Here is a 19144-nt window from a genome sequence, read left to right as displayed (position 1 = left end):
CACGGAGTAGAGTGGAATCACTTCTCATGTCTTGCTTACAACACTCCTGTTAAAACATCCCAGAATGAGGTTTGCTTTTTTTGTCACAACGTTACACTGTTGACTCATATTTAGCTTGGTCCTGCTAACGAAGGCAGGGGGCTGGACTTGATGACCTTTCAAGATCCCTTCCAGCTCTATGAGATAGGTATATCTCAAATTATTATTTATTATTAGCTTGGGATCCACTATGACCCCCAAATCCCTTTCCGCAGCACTCTTTCCTAGGCAGTCACTTCCAATTTTGTATGTGTGCAACTGATTGTTCCTTCCCTGGGGCTGTGGACCCCCCCCCCCCACAGGAGAGACAGGCCCAGAGACCCCAGCCCTGGGACTGTGACCCCCCCCCCACAGGAGAGAGAGGCCCAGAGACCCCCAGCCCTGGGGCTGTGACCCCCAGGGGCAGCTCTCGACATTTTGCCGCCCTAAGCAGGGCGGCATGTTGCGGGGGGCGCTCTGCCGGTCGCCTGTCCCGCAGCTCCGGTGGACCTCCCGCAGGCGTGCCTGCAGAGGGTCCACTGGTCCCGGCAACGGGCAGAGTGCCTCCTGCGGCATGCCACCCCAAGCACGCACTTGGTGTGCTGGGGCCTGGAGCCACCCCTGGTGACCCCCATGGGAGAGACAGGCCCAGAGACCCCCAGACTCCACAGGAGAGACAGGCCCGTAGACCCTAGGCCCCATGGGAGAGACCAGCTGAGAGCAGCCCCTCCCCCCCCAGCCCTGGGGCTATGACCCCCACAGGAGAGAGAGACCCAAAGACCTCCAGCCCTGGAGCGGTGACCCCCACAGGAGAGACAGACCTAGGGACCCTCATCCTCCATGCTGGGGTTGTGCTCCCCATAAGCAAAACAGACCCAGAGCTCCTTCAAACCCACTTGCATTGGGGCCATGACCCCACAGGAGAGAGAGGCCTAGAGTCCCCTCTGACCACCTGTGCTGTCCTGTGATCCCACAGGACAGATGGGTCCTACCCCTGCCCCACAATCCTTCACTGAGTTCCTTCACCCACCCTGCACCCTGTCCCTGGGCTAATAGCCCCACCATGTGCCCCATCCGGGCTCCTGCCTCATCGCTGAGCTCCTACCCCCCACCCCTGTGCTCCATCCCTGAGCTCCTACCCCCTGCCCTGCAGCCTGGCTCCTACCCCCACCTGCGCCCTGTCTCTGGGCTGCTCTGTCTCTCTCCCAGTCACTGTCTCTTTAATGTTGTGATCAATAACCAGGACTCTACCAAATGTCACCGTCTAAACAAAGAAAAGAGGGGGATTGTTAAAGGCCCTTGTCTCCCCCCATGCCTGGCAGCGCGGCCTGTGTGGGACACCCCCCTCCCCAGCCCTGCCACCATTTTGAGCTGGGCGGCGAGAGGGGGAGAAAACTCCCGGCGCTGCCTGTGCAGTGATGAAAAGCTTAAAAAATGCAAATTGCTGCATGCATGCCTGCTCCATACAATGAGGGGGGAGGCCGGCCGCTTGCCGCTCTGCTCTGCTCAGTCAGCCCCAGCCCAGCGCTGGCGCGGGGGGCTCCCCAGCTGTCGCCTCGCCCGGCCCGTGAGTAGCTGTGCCGCGCGGCCCACGCCAGCGCCCCCGCTGCCCCATGGCTGGGCACCGTCCCTGGCTCCAACTTGGGAGCAGGTGCCGTGCAGATGGGGGAGGGGGTGCCCGGTCAGGGGAAACTAAGTCAACTTTTGCTGTGGCTCTCCCGCTGGCCAGGGAGGTGGCGGGGAAGAGGGGGTGCTGCTGGCCTGCGTGGCACAGTGGGCCTGCTCCCCGGGGCAGCCCTTTGTACTGCAGACGCGAGCCGGGGCCTAGGGGGGAGGGCTCAGTTTCTCGGGGGTTGGGGGATAAAAGATGCTTGGGGGCTGGGGCGCTCCCAGCCAGGGTGGGGGCACAGGGGCCAGGCGAGCTGGAATGTGCTGTTTTGCATGAGCACAAGTGGCACAAAGGAGTCAGGCAGGCGCTGCTGCTGCTCCGGCTCCGGCTCCTTTTGTTCTCCCCGGCTGGGGGAAGGGGCCAGCGGGGACAATCCCGTACTTGTCTGGGCTCCCCAGCTTGGGCGGGGGGGGGGGGCACTTGCCCAACTTTGGGAGCTGCTGGCTGCAGGGCAAGGCAGGGAAGCGGTCCCCGGTGCGGCCTGGGGGAGCTGGGGTGCAGGGCGGCCGCTCTCCCAGCGGCAGGGGGGAGATGGACCTTAATCCTTTTTCTTTGGGCTCCTTTCATGGAGGCCCCAGAAGTTTGTGCAGACGGATGGGCGGGCAGGCGGGGGAGGGGATGCCTTGGGATAAAGCCCTTTCGCAGGGCCGGCTCCCTCCCCCGCCCCTTGCCGGGACAGGTGCACACTGGCGAGCAGACCGAGCTGGGAGCTGCTCCCCTCCTCTGCCCACGCTGGGCTGGCTGGCTGGGACTCGGGGGTTCCCTGAGGTCTGGCGCTCCCCTCTTCCCTGGGCCTTACTCTGGGGAGCTCCCCCTCTCCCGGCTGGGCCGGCCCCATCACAGGCGGCAGGGCCCCTTCCCTGAGATGGCAGCTCCCTCAGAGGGAAGGGTGGAAAGGCGCTGCCGCAGGGCTGCCTGTGGAGGGGAAAGGAGGAGGCAGGGGGTCACTGAGGGCAAAGGCAAACACCTAAGAGGTCAGGGTTAGGGTTAACCCAGCCGCCTCCCAGGGGCTGCCATGCACCATGGAGATGAGTCAGTCCAGGGGCCAAGAACTCGGCCGTCTCCATGCAGGGCTCAGGATGCGGTGACGGGATAGTGACCTAAGCCTGGGGCCTACACCCTGCACATTACCTGAGGCAGGGCCCTGTGGAGAGAGCATGGGTGTGAGGGCAGCCCCAGGCCAGGCACAGAGAGCAGGGTGTGTGGAGCCTCCATTCTCTGTGGCTTTGCCCCTTGACTAACTTCCTTCTGGCAGGGCTCTGTGCAGGGAATCACAGCATAGTTAATATTGGGGGTGGAGAATCACAGCAAATGTCACAAAGCTGCTTTATAAATCCATGGGATGGCCCCCTCTGGACACTGTGCAGTGCTGGGCACCCCGTCCCAGAGACTAGTGCATATTAGCAGTACAGCTAGAATTAGGAGGGGCTGGAAAAACTTCTCTGGAGAGAGATGGAAACAAGGTGGATTGCTAAGAGACGACAGGACCCGGGTCTATATAATACCGACTGGTCTGGAGAAGGGGGGGGGGTATCCCTTCTGACAGCATAAGGACAGGGGCTGGTCAATTAGATTAAAAGGGGGAATTGAAAACTGATCAAAAGAAATGCTTTTTCACACACAGGGAGTGACGAGCCGGTGGAACTCTCTGCCACAGGGTGTCACTGAGGCCGAGAGCTGCACCCGCTTATAAAGATGCACAGGCAGCTTCTCTGCAGTACAAGCATGTCCAGGGTTATAACAGTTCATGCCAACAAGGAGATTATTCCTGCTTTGGGACTTAAGGCATTAGCGAGCAGGATGAGATCTCCTGGGGCTGGGGGGGGCAGGTTACCACACACTGCTACCACACAGGTCCTACCCCTGCCTCTGCAGCATCTGGTGCTGGTCACTGTTGGAGAGAACATCTGGGCTAGAGGGGCCGCAGCATGGCCCCAGCTGGTGATGCCTGTGTTCCCGGGGGCTCACAACCAAGGTCAATAGGTCACTTGGATCCCAGTGGGGTCTGGGCATGTAAGGGCTAGCATGGACCAGAGCACTAGCTGGGGTGCTCTCCATGCAAAGTGGGTTTTCCCTCCAGGCTGTATGCATGGGAGCCCCTGGACGGGCAGAGGCATGAGGGAGAGCACTGAGTACAGACAGTCACTAAATCCCTGCCCATGTCCACTGGGAATTCCCCCCCCACAAACATACACACAGGCTGGGGGGCTTCGTACCACTGCCCATCTCCGGTGGGAGTCCCTCCCCTCTGCCCTGCGGCACAGCCTGAGTGGGTGTGAAGGGCTACGGGCCGCTCCTCTTCACTAGGACAACCTTCACCCCCACAGAAAACTGATTTTTTTTCTTTTTAGTGGCAAAATACATTTGTATTTTTTCAACAGTGTCAGAATTTTCTGGGAAAACATCTCCCCATTTTCTGACCAGCTTGAAGTGAAACGTGTGGGTGCTGTTTGCTCAGTGCGTTACTGTTGCATTCAGTGGGAATCCCCACCAGCCTTTCAGGCCATCTTTTCGATCCCCTCCTCCTCCTCCTCTCCTTGTGTCCTGGCTGTGCCTTCCCACTGCCTGCCCACCATTGTCCCCAGTCCAGATCAGCACTGAAATGATTAATGTGCACAATGCAGCCACCACTGGGCATGGCACTGAGTCTGCAATGAGCCCATGGGGGTCAGAGGAGTTGTCTCCCAGTAAGTGTGGCTTCAGGCTCTCTGCAAAAACAGGCAGCCACCACAGCATCTGGGGGCACACTTCATGTCTGAGAGCTCTGTTTGCTTTGTGGGCGACCAATGGCTGTAAATTCCAACTGGGAACAACATGGAAATGCTTAATAAGGAGGGGAATTGATGTTAGAGCAACTCACAGGGTGGATTCTCCATCACTAATCAAAGACTGAGGATCTCCTTCTAGCAACTCCACTCTCAGTCAGCCTGACATAATGCAGGACTCACTCAATTACCTGACTTAGACCAAAGCATGTCAGTCCTTAGAGACTAAATGGTTATGTGCCAGAGGCAGAGAATGGGAGACTGTGGCACACCAATGCCCGGCCCCTGCAATGGCAGGGAACTGAGGTGGTGGGACATGCCCAGGTGCTCCCAGCAGGTGACCCATGCCCCATGCTGCAGAGGAAGGTGAGACACATCCCGCCCCCTGGGTCCCTGCCAATCTGAGGGGGAAATTCCTCCCCAATCCCAAATCTGACAATTGGTTTGACCCTGAGCAAGACCCACCAGCCAAGTATCTAAGGCAGAATTCTCTGGATCAGCTCACAGCAGCCACATCCAGTATTTCCTTCCAGCTGTGGATGATCCCTGATGCTTCAGAGGAAGGTGACCCCACCTTCACTGCCTCAATCCATCTGGCAGCTGTGCATGGGGCGGGAACATTCTTCCTGACTCTGCAGGACTTGCAGCCCTGAAGCATGACATTGGGTGATAGTCATTATCATTATAGTCATAGTCCCAGTTCAGAGCTGCAAGTGCTCTGAGCAGTGTGGCACTGACTCCTTGGTCCCCTGGTCTGTGGCCCTTTTCAGCCGGGGTCCCAGCAGGCCCAAGGAATCAGAGACAAGGCTGAGAAACATCCTTTCAGGTTCGATCCCTTAAGGATGCACTCATACCCCCTTGCCTGTTCCCCACGTGAGGCCGAGCTATGCTGGGCAAGGCCCAGTGGCCATCTGGCATCGTCCTAGTGACAATGCATAGTCAGTGGGCCAGGGAGAGCATGAGACTGAGTCGATAGCCTGGGGCTTGGAGCAGGCACTGTACACAGTGGAACAGCTCCAACAGCTCCCTCCTGCAAAGGGGGAGACCCAGGTCAAGTCCCTCCTTCCTATCAGCACAGGGGAACTGAACCTGGGAAGTGCTGTGACTGCTGGGCTGAAGGTGAGACTGGGGGGCTCTGCTAGGCCTGGACAAAGGCCTGAACCAGTCCAGTCTGGGTTACATGTTTGGCTCAACCAGAAATGGATTGTTTTGTGTTGCAGAAAATTTTCAAAATGTTGGGATTTGGTTCAGCCCAAACCTGTCAGTGACCCAAACACGCAGCTGTTCACCCAGCCCATGGCTGCACCAGCCCCTGGTACCACATGGAGGCTGGGCAGGGGACTCTGGCTTTGGGTCTGGACTGGCTGGGCAGAGGGCTATGCCCTGGGCAGGGGTGGCTGTGCAGAGCACTCTGGGCCAAGCCAGGCTGGGCAGAGGGCTATGCCCTGGGCGGGGGTGGCTGTGCAGAGCACTCTGGGCCAGGCCAGGCTGGCTGTGGAGGTGAGCATGGGTTTAAAGGTAGGGTTGCCAGGCGTCTGTTTTTTTGACTGGAACGCCGAGTCGAAAAGGGAACCTGGCAGCTTCGGTTGGCCCTGCTGACCGGGCCCTTAAAAGTCCAGGTGGCAGCACAGTGGGGGCCTGGGGCTAAGGTGGGCTCCCTGCCTGTCCTGGCTCTGTGCAGCTCCCGGAAGCGGCCGCTAGACCCATAAGTACATGGGTGGCCAGGGAGGCTCTGTGCACTGCCCCGCCCCGAGTGCCAGCTCCGCAGCTCCCATTGGCTGGAAACCGATGGGAGCTGCGGGGGCGTTGCCTGCAAGCACGAGGGCAGCGCATGGAGCCTCTCTAGCCACCTAGGGGCTGCAGGGACATGGCAGCCACTTCCTGGGAGCCGCGGTAAGCACCACCGGGACCCCGAACCACCTCCCACCCCCACCTCCCTGCCTCAGCCCAGTGAAAGTGAGTGAGGGTGGGGGAGAGCGAGTGATGGAGGGAGGGGGGATGGAGCAAGCAGGGGTGGGGCCTCGGAGAAGGGGTGGGGCAGAGGTGGGACCTCATGGAAGGGGCGAGGAAGGGGTGTTCGGGTTTGTGCGATTAGAAAGTTGGCAACCGTTGTGATGCTGGTTTTGGGGGTGGGGTGAATTCCAGTGTGATGCTGGTGTGTGTGAAACTGACATCTCATAGACTCTAAGGGCTGAATGAACCATCATGTTCATCTCGTTCTGACCCCCTGCACATCACCGGTCACAGAACCTCACCCACCCACTCCAGTAACAGATCCCAACCTCTGGCTGAGTTACTGATATCCTCAAATGTTGGTTTAAAGACTTCAAGTTACAGAGAATGCACCCTTTGCTCTAGTTCAAAACAGGAAGTGACCTGTGCCCCATGCTGCAGAGGAAGAGAAAATGCCCCAGGGTCTCTGCCAGTCTGACTCAGGGTAAAATTCCTTCCCAGTATCAGGTATGGCAATCGGTTAGACCCTGAGCATGTGGGTGAGACCCACCAGCCAGACCCCTGGGAGAGGATACTCTGTCGTAACTCAGAGCCCTCCCCACCTAGTGCCCAGTCACTGGCCGCTGGGAGTATTGGGCCATATGCCAGGCAGGCAGTCCCATCATAACATCCCCTGCAGACACTTACCAAGCTCAGACACTGCTCCCCTTGGGAGGGTGTTCCAGAATTTCACTCCTCTGATGCTTAGAAACCTTTGCCTAATTTCAAGGCTAACTTTGTTGATGGTCAGGAGAGCTGGGGGTGCTGCTGCACCCCCTGGCTTGAAGTAGTATAATAACTGAAATACATGGTTTCCGCCGTCAGCACCCCCACTGAAAATGTTTTCCCAGCACCCCTGCAAAGAGGTGGCTTTCTTTGCTGATCTATCCCTTGTAGGCTTTCAGCTTTCTCTCACTAGCCTGTTTGAGATGCTTATTCATCCAGCTTGGCCTGCAACCCTCTCTACAAATTTTTCCCTTGCTTGGGATGCCGACTTCACATAGCTTTGACTGACATTAATTCCAAGCCTCCTCCACATTCAGATCCTTGAGTTCCTCAGTTCAGTCCACTTCCATACTAAGTCTCTTAATTTTGTGAAGTTTGCTCTTTGGAAATCAAGGACCCCAGTGCAGACCTATTTTTGCTCCTCCTTCAGTTTAGTTTAAACTGAATTAACTCATGATCACTCAAACAAAAGTTGTCCTCTACAACCAGTTCTTTCATGCCGTCCTTGCTTCTTACCAGCACTAGATCTAAAATGGCATTACTTCTTGTTGGTTCAGCAACTATTTGGTGAAGAAATCTGTCAGCTCTCACACCCAGAGACATCTGGGCCCTACTATTATTAGTAGCACTTGTCCTCCCTCCTATATCTGGGAAGTTAAAGTCTCCCATAATCACATAAATCCCAGCAGTATTTCTTTCATTAAAAACCTTAACGAGGGCTCTCTCCCTATTCAGATCAGATCCTGGGGGGTCTGTAGCATACCCTGAGCACTGCCCCAAGGGAGTCTCTGTTACCTTTCTTCCCCAAAGTGATTTTGACCCAGATTCCCTTTTATCCATTCCATCACCTCTAATTTCTTTACAATCTACCTCATCGTAAACATATAATGCTGCTCCACCACCTTTACCTTTATTTCTGCCTTTGAAGAGCACAGACCCTTCAATACTCATGCTCCTGCCATAACTGCTCTATCACCATGTTTTTGTTATCCCTGTAATAGCTGGTTTCACTTCCTGCACCAGCCATTCTAGCTCCTCCGTTTTGTTACCCAGGCTCCTTGCATTGGTGTACAGACATCTTAGCTGTTTCTGCTTGGCTTGGCACAGATTTCTCACCCATTAGGTACAGTCATTATACTACCAGCATCACCTAAGACTGTTAGTGTCATTGGTTCTGGCTCCGTCTTTCCTCTTGTTGTCCATTCTCCTACCTTCTGCTGTTCCTGTCTCCATTGCTCTATCCTCTTGTACTTGATTTTCCACCCGCTCAGTGTTAGAATCAGGCATGGAGATTACATGAGCATCGCCCAACCATCTTCCCCCCGTTCCTAGTTTAAAGCTCTTTTACTGAGTTGAGCCAACCTCCAGGCCAAAAGTCTATTTCCCTCCCTACTCAGGTGGAGTCCATCCCATGAGAACAGGCCTCCCTCCGTGAATTGCCTCCCGGTGGTCAACATCCCAAAGTCCCCCTTATAGCACCACAGCCTGAGCCATCTGCTGATGATCATAATCTTGTCTCACCTTTACTCTACTCCTCTAGGGACAGGCAGAATCCCATAGAAGATCCCCTGATCCTCCATTTCTTTAAATGTCTTCCCCAGCCTGGTATATTCTCCCTTGAATCTAGCTGTATCATTTGTTCCCACGTGAAGGACAGTCAGTAGGTTGTTTCCTGCTCCAATCAGTATCCTCTTCAGCCTCAGGTCCCCATCCCGTATCTTAGCTCCCGGCAGACAGCACCCCCAGCTGTTCTCCTGATCAGCTCTGGTGACAGACCAGTCTGTTCTTCTTAGCCCTGGTCTATACTACGACTTCAGGGCGAATTTAGCAGCATTAGATTGATTTAACCCTGCACCCGTCCACACGACGAAGCCATTTTTGTCAACTTAAAGGGCTCTTAAAATCGATTTCTGTACTCCTCCTGGAGGAGGGGGTTAGCGCTGAAATCAACCCTTCTGGGTCGAATTTGGGATAGTGGGGACACAATTTGACGGTATTGGCCTCTGGGAGCTATCCCAGAGTGCCCCATTGTGACCGCTCTGGACAGCACTCTCAACTCAGATGCACTGGCCAGGTAGACAGGAAAAGCCCTGAGAACTTTTGAATTTCATTTCCTGTTTGGCCACCATGGCGAGCTGATCAGCAGAGGTGACCACGCAGAGCTCATCAGCGGAGGTGACCATGGAGGAGGAGGGATGCACAGGGGTGGGGTAGTTGTAGGGGCACCCCCTAGAATGACAGCAGCTCATCATAGAAGCAGGATGTTTGGGGCTGTGACCCAGAGCAGCCGTTTGCCTCTCTGGTTCTTTAGTAGGCTTGCCTGATATTCCAGGCAGGACTGAATCTCCATTAGATGAAACTTCAAGAAGGGAATGACCTGGACCAGGTCATTCCCATTTATGTCCAGGCGCCCCCGACCGACCTCACCGAGGCCGGCCAGGAGCCCACATGTCTGCCCAGGCACCCCGACCGACCTCACTGAGGCTGGCCAGGAGGAACCAGGAGACAGCAGCAGATGGTACAATACGGCTCCTAATCATCTTTGCTAACTTGCAAAGGCAAGGAGCTGCTGCTGTGTAGCACTGCAGTACTGTGTCTGCCAGCAGCACCCAGGAGACGTACGGTGACAGTGAGTTGAGCGGGCTCCAGTTTTCCATGGTATGTTGTCTGCATGGGTAACCCAGGAAAAAAGGCAAGAAACTATTTTTTGCTGTTGCTTTCACGGGGGGGGGGGGGGGAGGTTGACGACACGTACCCAGAACCACCCGCGACAATGTTTTTGCCCCAACTGGCATTGGGAGCTCAACCCAGAATTCCAATGGGCAGCGGAGAGTGCGGGAACTGTGGGATAGCTCATGCTACCACAGTGCAACATTCCGAAAGTCGACGCTAGCCTTGGTACTGTTAATGGTCTTAAATGGGGACACACACAATCAACTGTATCAAATCAATTTCTAACAAAATGACATATTAAATCGACCTAATTTCATAGTGTAGACATACCCTTAGTAGGGAATCCCCCATCATGGAGACTTGCCTTTTCCAAGGGATGGTGCAATTCTCCACCCTCCTGCCCTCTGTTTTTTCTGGCTGTGTCTTCTTGTCTTCTACTCTCACATGCGGTCCTCAGCATGTCATCCTCTCCTGTCCTCCTGGGGCTCTGAACTCTGGATCTCCGTTGCCTCTTCCCCTCTTCTTGTAGAACTAGCTGCTCTTCTCTTCTTCCTTACCCTCCCAACTTCTGTCACTGCCTGCTGCACCCCTTCCTTTTCCAGCTCAGCAAACCTTTTCCTCAGTTCTACTCTTCACTAGCCGGGTCTTTTCTTCTGCTTGGATCTATGCTTCCACTGTACACTTACCCAATCTGGCAGGCTAACCTCGCAGCTCTCCTGTCTAGCCAGCATCTGCAAGTCTGGAGGTTTCCCTTCAGTTGCTTCCCTTCATCAGCCATTCAAATCCCCTTTGAAACACAACCAGACTTTCTAGCTGCATCTCCAGACCTTGGGTCATCTCTTCCATCAGCTGTATCAGGCAGCACTTCATCCAAAGGCAGCACCTTTCTGGGTCCCTCTCCAGAATAACGTACATCCTGCAGCTTCCACATCCAGTCCCCTTCATCGTCTCTGTCGTTCCTTGGGTCACTTGCACTGCTGCCTCTGGAGGAGTCAGAGCCTTCCCGCCTCAGCTCCTGTCATTGCCCCGAAGGAACATGGGCTTGTCTCCCTTCTCCCACACACCGCCATTCAAACTCCCGTTTTCAGCTCTGGCTGCTGTGCTACTGCTCCGGAGTCCCTGTGCAATGCTGGCATTGGGGGTGAATCCTACATTGTGGGTGTCCAGAGTGAATCCCTGGGTGATGAATTCTGAGCTCTTCTGATTTTTCTCTCGCAGCCCATGCCGCTGTCTGTTGGGTTTGAAGATGTGCCTGGCTCCATCCGTTCGGCTGCCCTGAAAGAGCAGGCCTGAAGCATGTGATCGCTGGCACCATGGAGGTGAGTGCTCTTCCATCCCACTGGGATCCCATTTCCTAGCCTTGGGCCTGGAGGCAGTGGCTGGGGGAGAGGGAGGCCCCCTGGAAAGGAGAACTGATGAGGGTGTAAACACAGACAGTGGGATTCCCTCACCCCGGCCAGGCAGGGGATTGGAGTTGCTGAGTTTCATGGAGCCATAGGGTCTGTGCTAGGCCCCAGCTTTTAACACTGTCCATCCTGGAGGAACCCATCAGTGGGCCAGAGCCCTAAGGGGTCCAATGCTTCCTTCAGGAGAGGCCTCGGGGCTCCAGCCATTCTGAGTCACTCCCTGAGCTGTGCTCAATGAGTCCAGCTGAGGGAGTCCAGCTCAGAGGCATCCTCCAGGTCAAATGTGCTCAGCAAATATTTACAGTGGCACCAGGCAGCATTTTCAAACCAGGCAATGGTTTATTGTCGCCTGGCACACAGCATTGGAGGGCTCAGGTTAGCACAGAGGTTAAGACGCAGTCCATCAGGTGAGAGCAGCCAACCTCTTCCAGAGGCCCACACTTTGTCCCCTGCTGGTCACCTCTCGTCCTTTGTGTCCAGGCAGGGCCCTGCTGAGTTCACAGCCCCACTGCCCGTGCTGTTGAGTGTTGATTGTTCAGTGCTTGGGGCTTCCTTTGTTTCTTTGGACCCTCTGTTGGGCTGAGTTGGTTTCAACCAGTTCCTTAATGACCCTATTCACTGCAGTACAGACAGCAAGGTGTCACCCACAACATGTGTCCTGCACTGCCCCCTTTTCCCTCCACTGAATAGCAATGCAAACTACAGAGGGAAACTGAGGCACATGTAGGCTTCATGCAAATATTACAGACAATTCCCACTTCGTCATATTGGACCCCTGGGTTAAAGGACCCATTCAGGGAAATTAGGGAATTGCTTTGCATCAGTTGTCACTGTGTGAAGATGCTACCAGGGTGGCACTGGAGAGGCAGCCAGAGCAGTGTCGTTCTGGAGGCCCCTCCAGACAGTGTAGCTGTGACGGTCTCACTAGGGGCAGCTTCCCCCTCTCACAGCGATGGGCTCAGGCTCTCTGCAGACTCAGGCATTGGTCACTTTAGGTCCAAAATCACAACTTTTTTCCTGACCTGGGAAATCCATTTCCAGCCCATCTCTCTCCCAATCTCCAACTACTGAGAGTTAGGAGAGGGCCTTTCCTGGCTGCTCTTTATTCCTCACTTGTCTTCCAGCTCCAGTGCTCCCCTTCCCTCTTGTCCCCTGCAGGAGGTGGACTCCCGGTCGCCGTCCCCACACAAGGCGGTGGACTCCAGCCCTGCCAGCTGCGCAGCCCTGCCGTCTCCCCCACTCCAGCAGGAGCCTCTGCCGTCCCCCCTGCCTGAGGAGCTGTCCCCTGGCGAGGGCGAAAACCCGGCCTTCAACGGAGAGCTGGACCTGCAGCGTTACTTCAATGGGCCAGGGCCTGCACGGGGGGTAGGCGGGGGGCGCAAAGCCCGGCCCTACCCCTGCGCCGTCTGTGGCAAGCGGTTCCGCTTCAACAGCATCCTAGCGCTGCACACGCGGATCCACGCCAGCGAGACCCCCTTCACCTGCCCCTACTGTGGGCACCGTGCTGCCCAGCGCGGCCTCCTGCGGCTCCACCTCCGCTCCCACCGCCCTGAGGCCTGCGCCCGCCTTAGCCACCAGAGCCGCCTGCTGCTGGAGCTGGAGGAGCGGGCACTGCTGCGGCGGGGCCCACCAGCCGCCAGCGAGGGGGAGGAAGAAGAGGAGGAAGAGGAGGAGGAGGAGCCCCCCCCGCTGCCTATCCCCCCGCCAGCCCCTCCCCCTGCCCCCCCGTCACCTCCACCGCCGCTGCCTCCCCCCAGCTTTCGCTGCCCCTTCTGCAAAGGCAAGTTCCGGACGGTGGGTGAGCGGGAGCGACACCTGCGGATCCTGCACCAGCCCTACAAGTGCGGGCAGTGCCCCTTTGCTGCCGCCCAGGAGGGGGAGCTGCAGCGGCACAGCCAGGAGGCCCACGCCCCCCCAGCGCCCCCAGCCCCAGCCGCGCCGCCCCCCGCCGAGTTCCGCTGCCACGTGTGCGGCCAGGCCTTCACCCAGTCCTGGTTCCTCAAGGGGCACATGCGCAAACACAAGGACTCCTTCGACCACAAGTGCCAGGTCTGCGGGCGCTGCTTCAAGGAGCCCTGGTTCCTCAAGAACCACATGAAAGTGCATCTCAGCAAGCTGGGGCTGAAGGGCGAGCGGGGTGCGGCCGTGCCGGCGGCTGGCGGGAAGCCCAAGGCGCCTCGGGGGCTGCTGCTGGGCTATGAGGCGCTGTTCCCTGCCTTCCTGCCGCCCCCGGACAAGGCCGAGCAGGGCTCCTTCCTGGGCTACCTGGAGCTGCGCCCGCCAGGAGACGCCAGCTGCGTCGAGCGGCTCCAGGCCACGGCCCGTGCAGTGGAGAGTGGGCAGGAGGCGGCTTCCCAGCTGTGGGGCGAGCGCCGGCGGCACAACAGGGTTGAGGAGGCCAGGGAGGAGGGTGGCGCCGGCGTGGGACAGCACCGCTGCCCCGACTGCGCCCGGGCCTTCGCTACCTACCAGCAGATGGCCGTGCACACTCGCAGCCACCGGCCCCAGGATGGTGATTGGGCCAGGGGCCGGGCCCTGGGGGCGCTGGCTTCGCTTCACGCAGCAGCGGGACACGGGCTGCCCACGGATGGCGGGGGCAGCTCCAACGCAGGCACCGGCTGGGGCACGGCCCTACCCAGCCCGGGGATACAGGGTGAGTATAGCCCCTCCACCCCCCCTCCTTAACCCACCTACATACCCCCAGCACCACGGCCCTGCCCAGCCCAGGCATACAGGGTGAATACGGCCCCCACAGCGCCCCCCCACCACAGCACCCCCCCCCATCCAACCTACATACCCATGGCACCACGGCCCTGCCCAAACCAGGGATACAGGGTGACTATGGACCCCACAGCTCCCACCCATCTTCTGCATTTCCCACCAACCACATGTCCCCCCAGTCCCAGAGGTCTGCACTCCCTGCCCTTCCCCCGAATCCCCATCTCCTGGGCTCATGCTGTCCCTCCTGTCTGTGCAGAGGAGAAGGGGCTGCGCAGCGGGGCCCTGCGTCCAGATGGGGGCCGCGGCACGTCAGGCAAAGACTGTCCGTACTGCGGGAAAACCTTCCGCTCCTCCCACCATCTCAAGGTGCATCTGCGTGTCCACACAGGTGAGCTGGGTGCTGGGGAGCCTGCAGGACAGAGCCCTCCCCAGGCTCTCTATGGCCCCTCTGGCTGGAGGGGAGAGGCAGAGGAGAGCCCATGCAATGCAGGGCACCTCAGGAGCTGCACTCAGACTGGCAGCCCCACAGCACCAGCATCCACCAGCCGTGCTGCCAGCAGGACTGCCTGTGCTGGCAGCAGCAGTAGGCTATTACCTTCCCTGTGACAAAGGGTTTCCTGAGACTCCCTAGCAGTGGGTTCCACCTTAGAGGTGGTTGCATCTGAGCAGGTCTCCAGATCACAAAGCCTGTGTCACATGGAGTGGACTTATGGTGGGGCAGCGGACTGGCTAGGGCAGGCGGTGCCCATAGCAGAAGGGGTATCCCTGGGTGAGTGTCTGCATCCTGGCCCATGCAGTGCGCTGCTCTGGATGGTCCTGATGGGCTCGCCTGGCCAGAGAGCCTGGCATGAGCTGGCTGCAAGGTCTTGACTGCATCAAAGAAAGTGGTTTTTGTGTGAAAACAAACATTTCACCCTAACATGAACTTTTTTTAGAATTTTCCAGGTGTGTTTAAAACCAAAAAATGGTGGGATTCCAGTGTTCCTCGCTTACTCCCCAAATGATATGGGGCAAAACCGGAAAAAGGGGAGATGGGGGATGGAAGCTGTTTGGTAAAAAGTGCTGTGCTGGAGTCCGAAATGGGCTCTGCTTGAAATGCCCCAAGGGAGCTAGGTTGACATGCCTGGATGTGTCTGTCTGTCTGTCTGCATCTGTGTCTGCACATCAGTGTCTGTGGCTGAGTCTCTGAATCTGTCTGTCCTGCTGGCACAGGGGAGTGAAGTGGTGTGATCTCTGCCGAACGAGCCCAGAGGGTACATGAAGTTAAACCAGCAAAGCTATTGTCTTACCAGTAATTCTTGGTTTGCGTGCGTGTGTGTGTTGTGTGCATGTATGTGTAGTGTGTGTGTGTGTGTGTGTGTGTGTGCGTGTGTGCATGTGGGTGGGTGGGTGTAGTGTGTGTGTGTAGTGTCCATGCATGTGTGTATGGGTGTTAAGTGTGTGTGGGTGTGTGGAATAAACTAGCCCAGTACTTGACCTGTCTTTGTGTCCGTCTGTGTCTCCCTATTTGCCTGTGTCCCTTTCTCCGCATCTGTCTTTGCCTGGGCTCCCCATTGTGGATCTGATGTCTCCCCTCTCCTCTGGCAGGCGAGCGCCCGTACAAGTGCCCACACTGCGACTACGCTGGCACCCAGTCTGGCTCTCTCAAGTACCACCTGCAGCGCCACCACCGCGAGCAGAAGAACGGCGCTGGCGCAGGCGCGGCCAGGGCCTTGGAGCCACGGAGCCGCACCACCCCCAGTGCCCCCCCCAAGCCACCCGCCTTCCCGCCGGAGCTGCTGCTGCAGGCAGCTGAGAAGTACCGCGGGGCCTTCCTGCCGCAGGCCTGGGGCACGGCCAGCCATGAGCCCCCAGCCCGGCCGTCCCGCCGCAAGCCGGCCTGCACTGGCCGAGCCCTACGCAATGGCCGGGCCGACTTCGAGCCGCTGGACCTGTCGCTGCGGCCGGCGCTAGAGGGGGTGCCGCCTGGTGAGCTCACCCTGCACCGATGCCTCTTCTGCCCCTTTGCCACTTCTGCGCCTGAGCTCATGGCCCTGCACCTGCAGGTCCACCACAGCCGCAAGGCCCGGGGGCGCCGCTCTGTCATGGCCCCCCCCGTACGACCCCACGCCTGCCTGGGGCAGGACGGGGAGCAGCCCCCACAGCACCCCCAGGACAAGGGGCCTGGAGTTGGGGAGGAGCCCCCCACCGCTGTGGCCCACATGTCCCAACGGCCCCCCGGAGCCCCCATGGACACGGAGCCGAGTGAGAGGCAAGGGGAGCTGGAGCTGGTGCTCGCTTGAGGCAGCAGAGCAGCCAGCCAGGGGCCCTGCTCTCCCCACGGGGCCTGGAGACCCCAGTGTCCAGGAGGGGCAAGGACATGATCCCCTAGTCCTCCCACTAGTGGGGCAAGGCCGACGCAGGGGCCTGTAGTGTAGACATGAAACACTAACACTGGGCGGGAGAACTCGCTAGAAAGTAGACTCATAGGGACAGTGAGCCAATCGGGGAGGGAAGCCAGGAGGGGACAGAGAGCCACTGATGAGGGATATGCCTGGTAAGGGCAGAGAGCCATGGGGAGTGGACAGCCCCTGCTGCTCTGCACCCACTCCAGCTCCACTGGCTGGCAGAGGGCTGTGGCTAGCAGGGCACTCTGGCTGAGTCGGGGTGCCCTGGCTGGCTGGGGACTGTGGTAGGGCACTCAGGGTGTAGTGGCATGCTCTGGCTGGCCGGGGGCTGAGTCAGGGTGCCCTGGCTGGCAGAGGGGCTGTAGTGGGGTGCTCTGGCTAACGGGGCTCTCTCCCCTGGGGTTGTGGTGGTAGTTTCCTAGTGTCTGTAGACGTCTCCGTTGTCGGTTCCAGTGTTGTCGTGCTAACAGAGGCCCCGGCGGAGGCTGTGGGTCTATGCAGCTCTGGGACACGGAGTGCTGCACAGGAAGCGGGCCGAGCAGAGACAGCTGTGTCCTGGGCAGGGCCATGTCCATGGAAGGGTCTCTGGGTGGGTGAGTGTCCACACCCTGGCCTTGTCTCCATGGGGACTCAAGCTGTAGTGTGGTCTCCGTGGTGATCGTTGTGTGGCCTCCCCCTGTGGCTGCCGGTATTGTGGCCTCGTCTCCATGGTGATTGGTGCCATGGCCTTGGCCCCGTGGTGATGGTTGCCGTGGCAGCTGGACGATCCGTAGAGTTCTCTATTTTTTTTATTCTTTTCTTGTAGAAAATTCAAAACTGGAAATAAAAAGAAAAAAGAACAAATAGACGTGCTCTCTGCCCTCGCTCCAGGAGGCTGGAGTGTGTATTTGATGGGAAACTCCCCCACAGGTCCCAGCCTGGTGCAGAACAGCTCTCCAACCTGGGACCAGTCCCCCCTCAAGCTCCCTGGGTCAGCTTCTCCCACGGGCTCTCCCAACCCCAGGTACGTAGGACAGTCAGCTGACCCCCTGGCAGCCAGGCTGGAGGGCTAGCTCCCCCCACAGCCCATCAGCTCTAAGCTGCACCCAACCCACCCATCCTGAGACTGTCCTCACCTCCCAGGAGTGTCCCCCTCCACATGACCCACACTCGCCCCCAGCCATATCAGCCCCAGCCACATCACCTCCCAACCAAGTCAGTCATCCACACACACCCATCCCATGTTACTCCGCAGCCATATCAGTCATCCACACACACACAGCCATGTCACCTCCCAGCCACATCAGTCACCAACACACACATCCAGCCACGTCAGTCAGACAACCCCAGCCACATCACTTCCCTCTCTACTCCCAGCCACATCACCCCCCAACACACCGCCAGCCACATCACACCCACACACACCCAGAGCCATGTCACCTCCCTGCCCTGTCAGTCATCCACACAGACCCAGCCACATCACCCTCCCAGCCACGTGAGTCATCCACACAACCCAGCTATATCACCCTCTCAGTCACATCACTCCTCTCCCCACTCCCAGCCCCCAGTCATGTCAGCCCCCAACACACCGCCAGCCACATCACAGCCAAACCTGCTCCCAGCTACGTCACCTCCCAGCCATGTCAGTCATCCACAGACACCCCAGTGTTATCACCGTCCCAGACACATCAGTCGTCCACCACCCCAGCCACATCACTCCACTCCCAGCCCCCAACCACGTCATCTCCCAACCATGTAACCCTCCCAGTCACATCAGTCCACACACTCCCAGCCACATCAGCCCCCTCCCCACTCCCAGGGGTGTAACTCCCCCACACTCCCAGCCATATCACCCCCCCAACACACGGCCAGCCCCATCACTCCCAAGATCCCCTAGCCACGTTACACCCCCCAGCCACATTACTCCCACCAAAACTCCCGAGCTGCATCAGCCCCTCTCAGCCCCCAGGGGTGTCACCTCCCCCCACACAACCAGACACGTAGCCCTCCAAACCCCCTAGGTGCTTCATCCCACAGTCCCAGACACATCACCCCACATATACCTTCAGCCCTTCATTGAACTCCCTAGCAGCTGCTGACTCTGCCTGGGAACCTGGCCCTGAGATCCAATGCCCCGGCCACCTGGGCAGCTCCCCAACCCCCACCAGTCAACCTTGCCTCAGAGATCCCAGCTAGGGTGACCAGATGTCCCCATTTTATAGGGACAGTCCCGATATTCATGGCTTTGTCTTATACAGGCACCTATTACCCCTGTGACAAAGTTCCTCCTTTACCTTGGTGGGTCCTGTGCTTATTGGCGGATTTGCTCACCTCAGTGATCTTCCCCACAGTCTGGGTCAGCTCCTCCTGTGTCTGATCAGGAGTTGCGAGGCTTGGGGGGAACCCGGGCCCGCCCTCTACTCCGGGTTCCAGCCCAGGGCCCTGTGGATTGCAGCTGTCTATAGTGCCTTGTGTAACAGCTGCGTGACTGCTACACCTCCCTGGGCTACTTCCCCATGGCCTCCTCCAAACACCTTCTTTATTCTCGCCACAGGACCTTCCTCCTGCTGTCTGATAATGCTTGATTGTCTGATAATTCCTCAATCCTCCAGCAGCACACCCTCTCAGTCCCAGCTCCTTGTGCCTCTTGCTCCCAGCTCCTCACACGCACTTCCTCTCCTCTGGCTCCTCCCCACCTGACTGGAGTGAGCTCCTTTTTAAACCCAGGTGCCCTGATTAGCCTGCCCTGATTGGCTGCAAGTGTTCTAATCAATGTAGCTATCTCCACTGCCTTCTAGAAAGATCTTA

The 19144-nt window shown here is 58.0% G+C and overlaps 1 protein-coding gene across 1 annotated transcript; it reads left to right on the top strand.

Annotated features, from left to right (window-relative positions):
* The first annotated feature begins 1480 nt into the window (after window positions 1-1480).
* On the top strand, window positions 1481-17170 carry ZNF219 (zinc finger protein 219). The gene is made up of 5 exons (XM_050919037.1): window positions 1481-1585; window positions 11062-11162; window positions 12408-13902; window positions 14227-14358; window positions 15558-17170. The coding sequence occupies exons 2-5, from the start codon at window positions 11157-11159 to the stop codon at window positions 16250-16252; spliced, it is 2328 nt and encodes a 775-aa protein (XP_050774994.1). The 5' UTR covers window positions 1481-1585; window positions 11062-11156; the 3' UTR covers window positions 16253-17170.
* The last annotated feature ends 1974 nt before the right edge of the window (window positions 17171-19144 follow it).

The sequence above is a fragment of the Gopherus flavomarginatus genome, chromosome 11, assembly GCF_025201925.1.
Source record: "Gopherus flavomarginatus isolate rGopFla2 chromosome 11, rGopFla2.mat.asm, whole genome shotgun sequence".
NCBI classification, from domain to species: domain Eukaryota; kingdom Metazoa; phylum Chordata; order Testudines; family Testudinidae; genus Gopherus; species Gopherus flavomarginatus.
The sequence above is the reverse complement of the archived record's forward strand: the minus strand, read 5'-3'. Positions and strand labels throughout refer to the sequence as shown.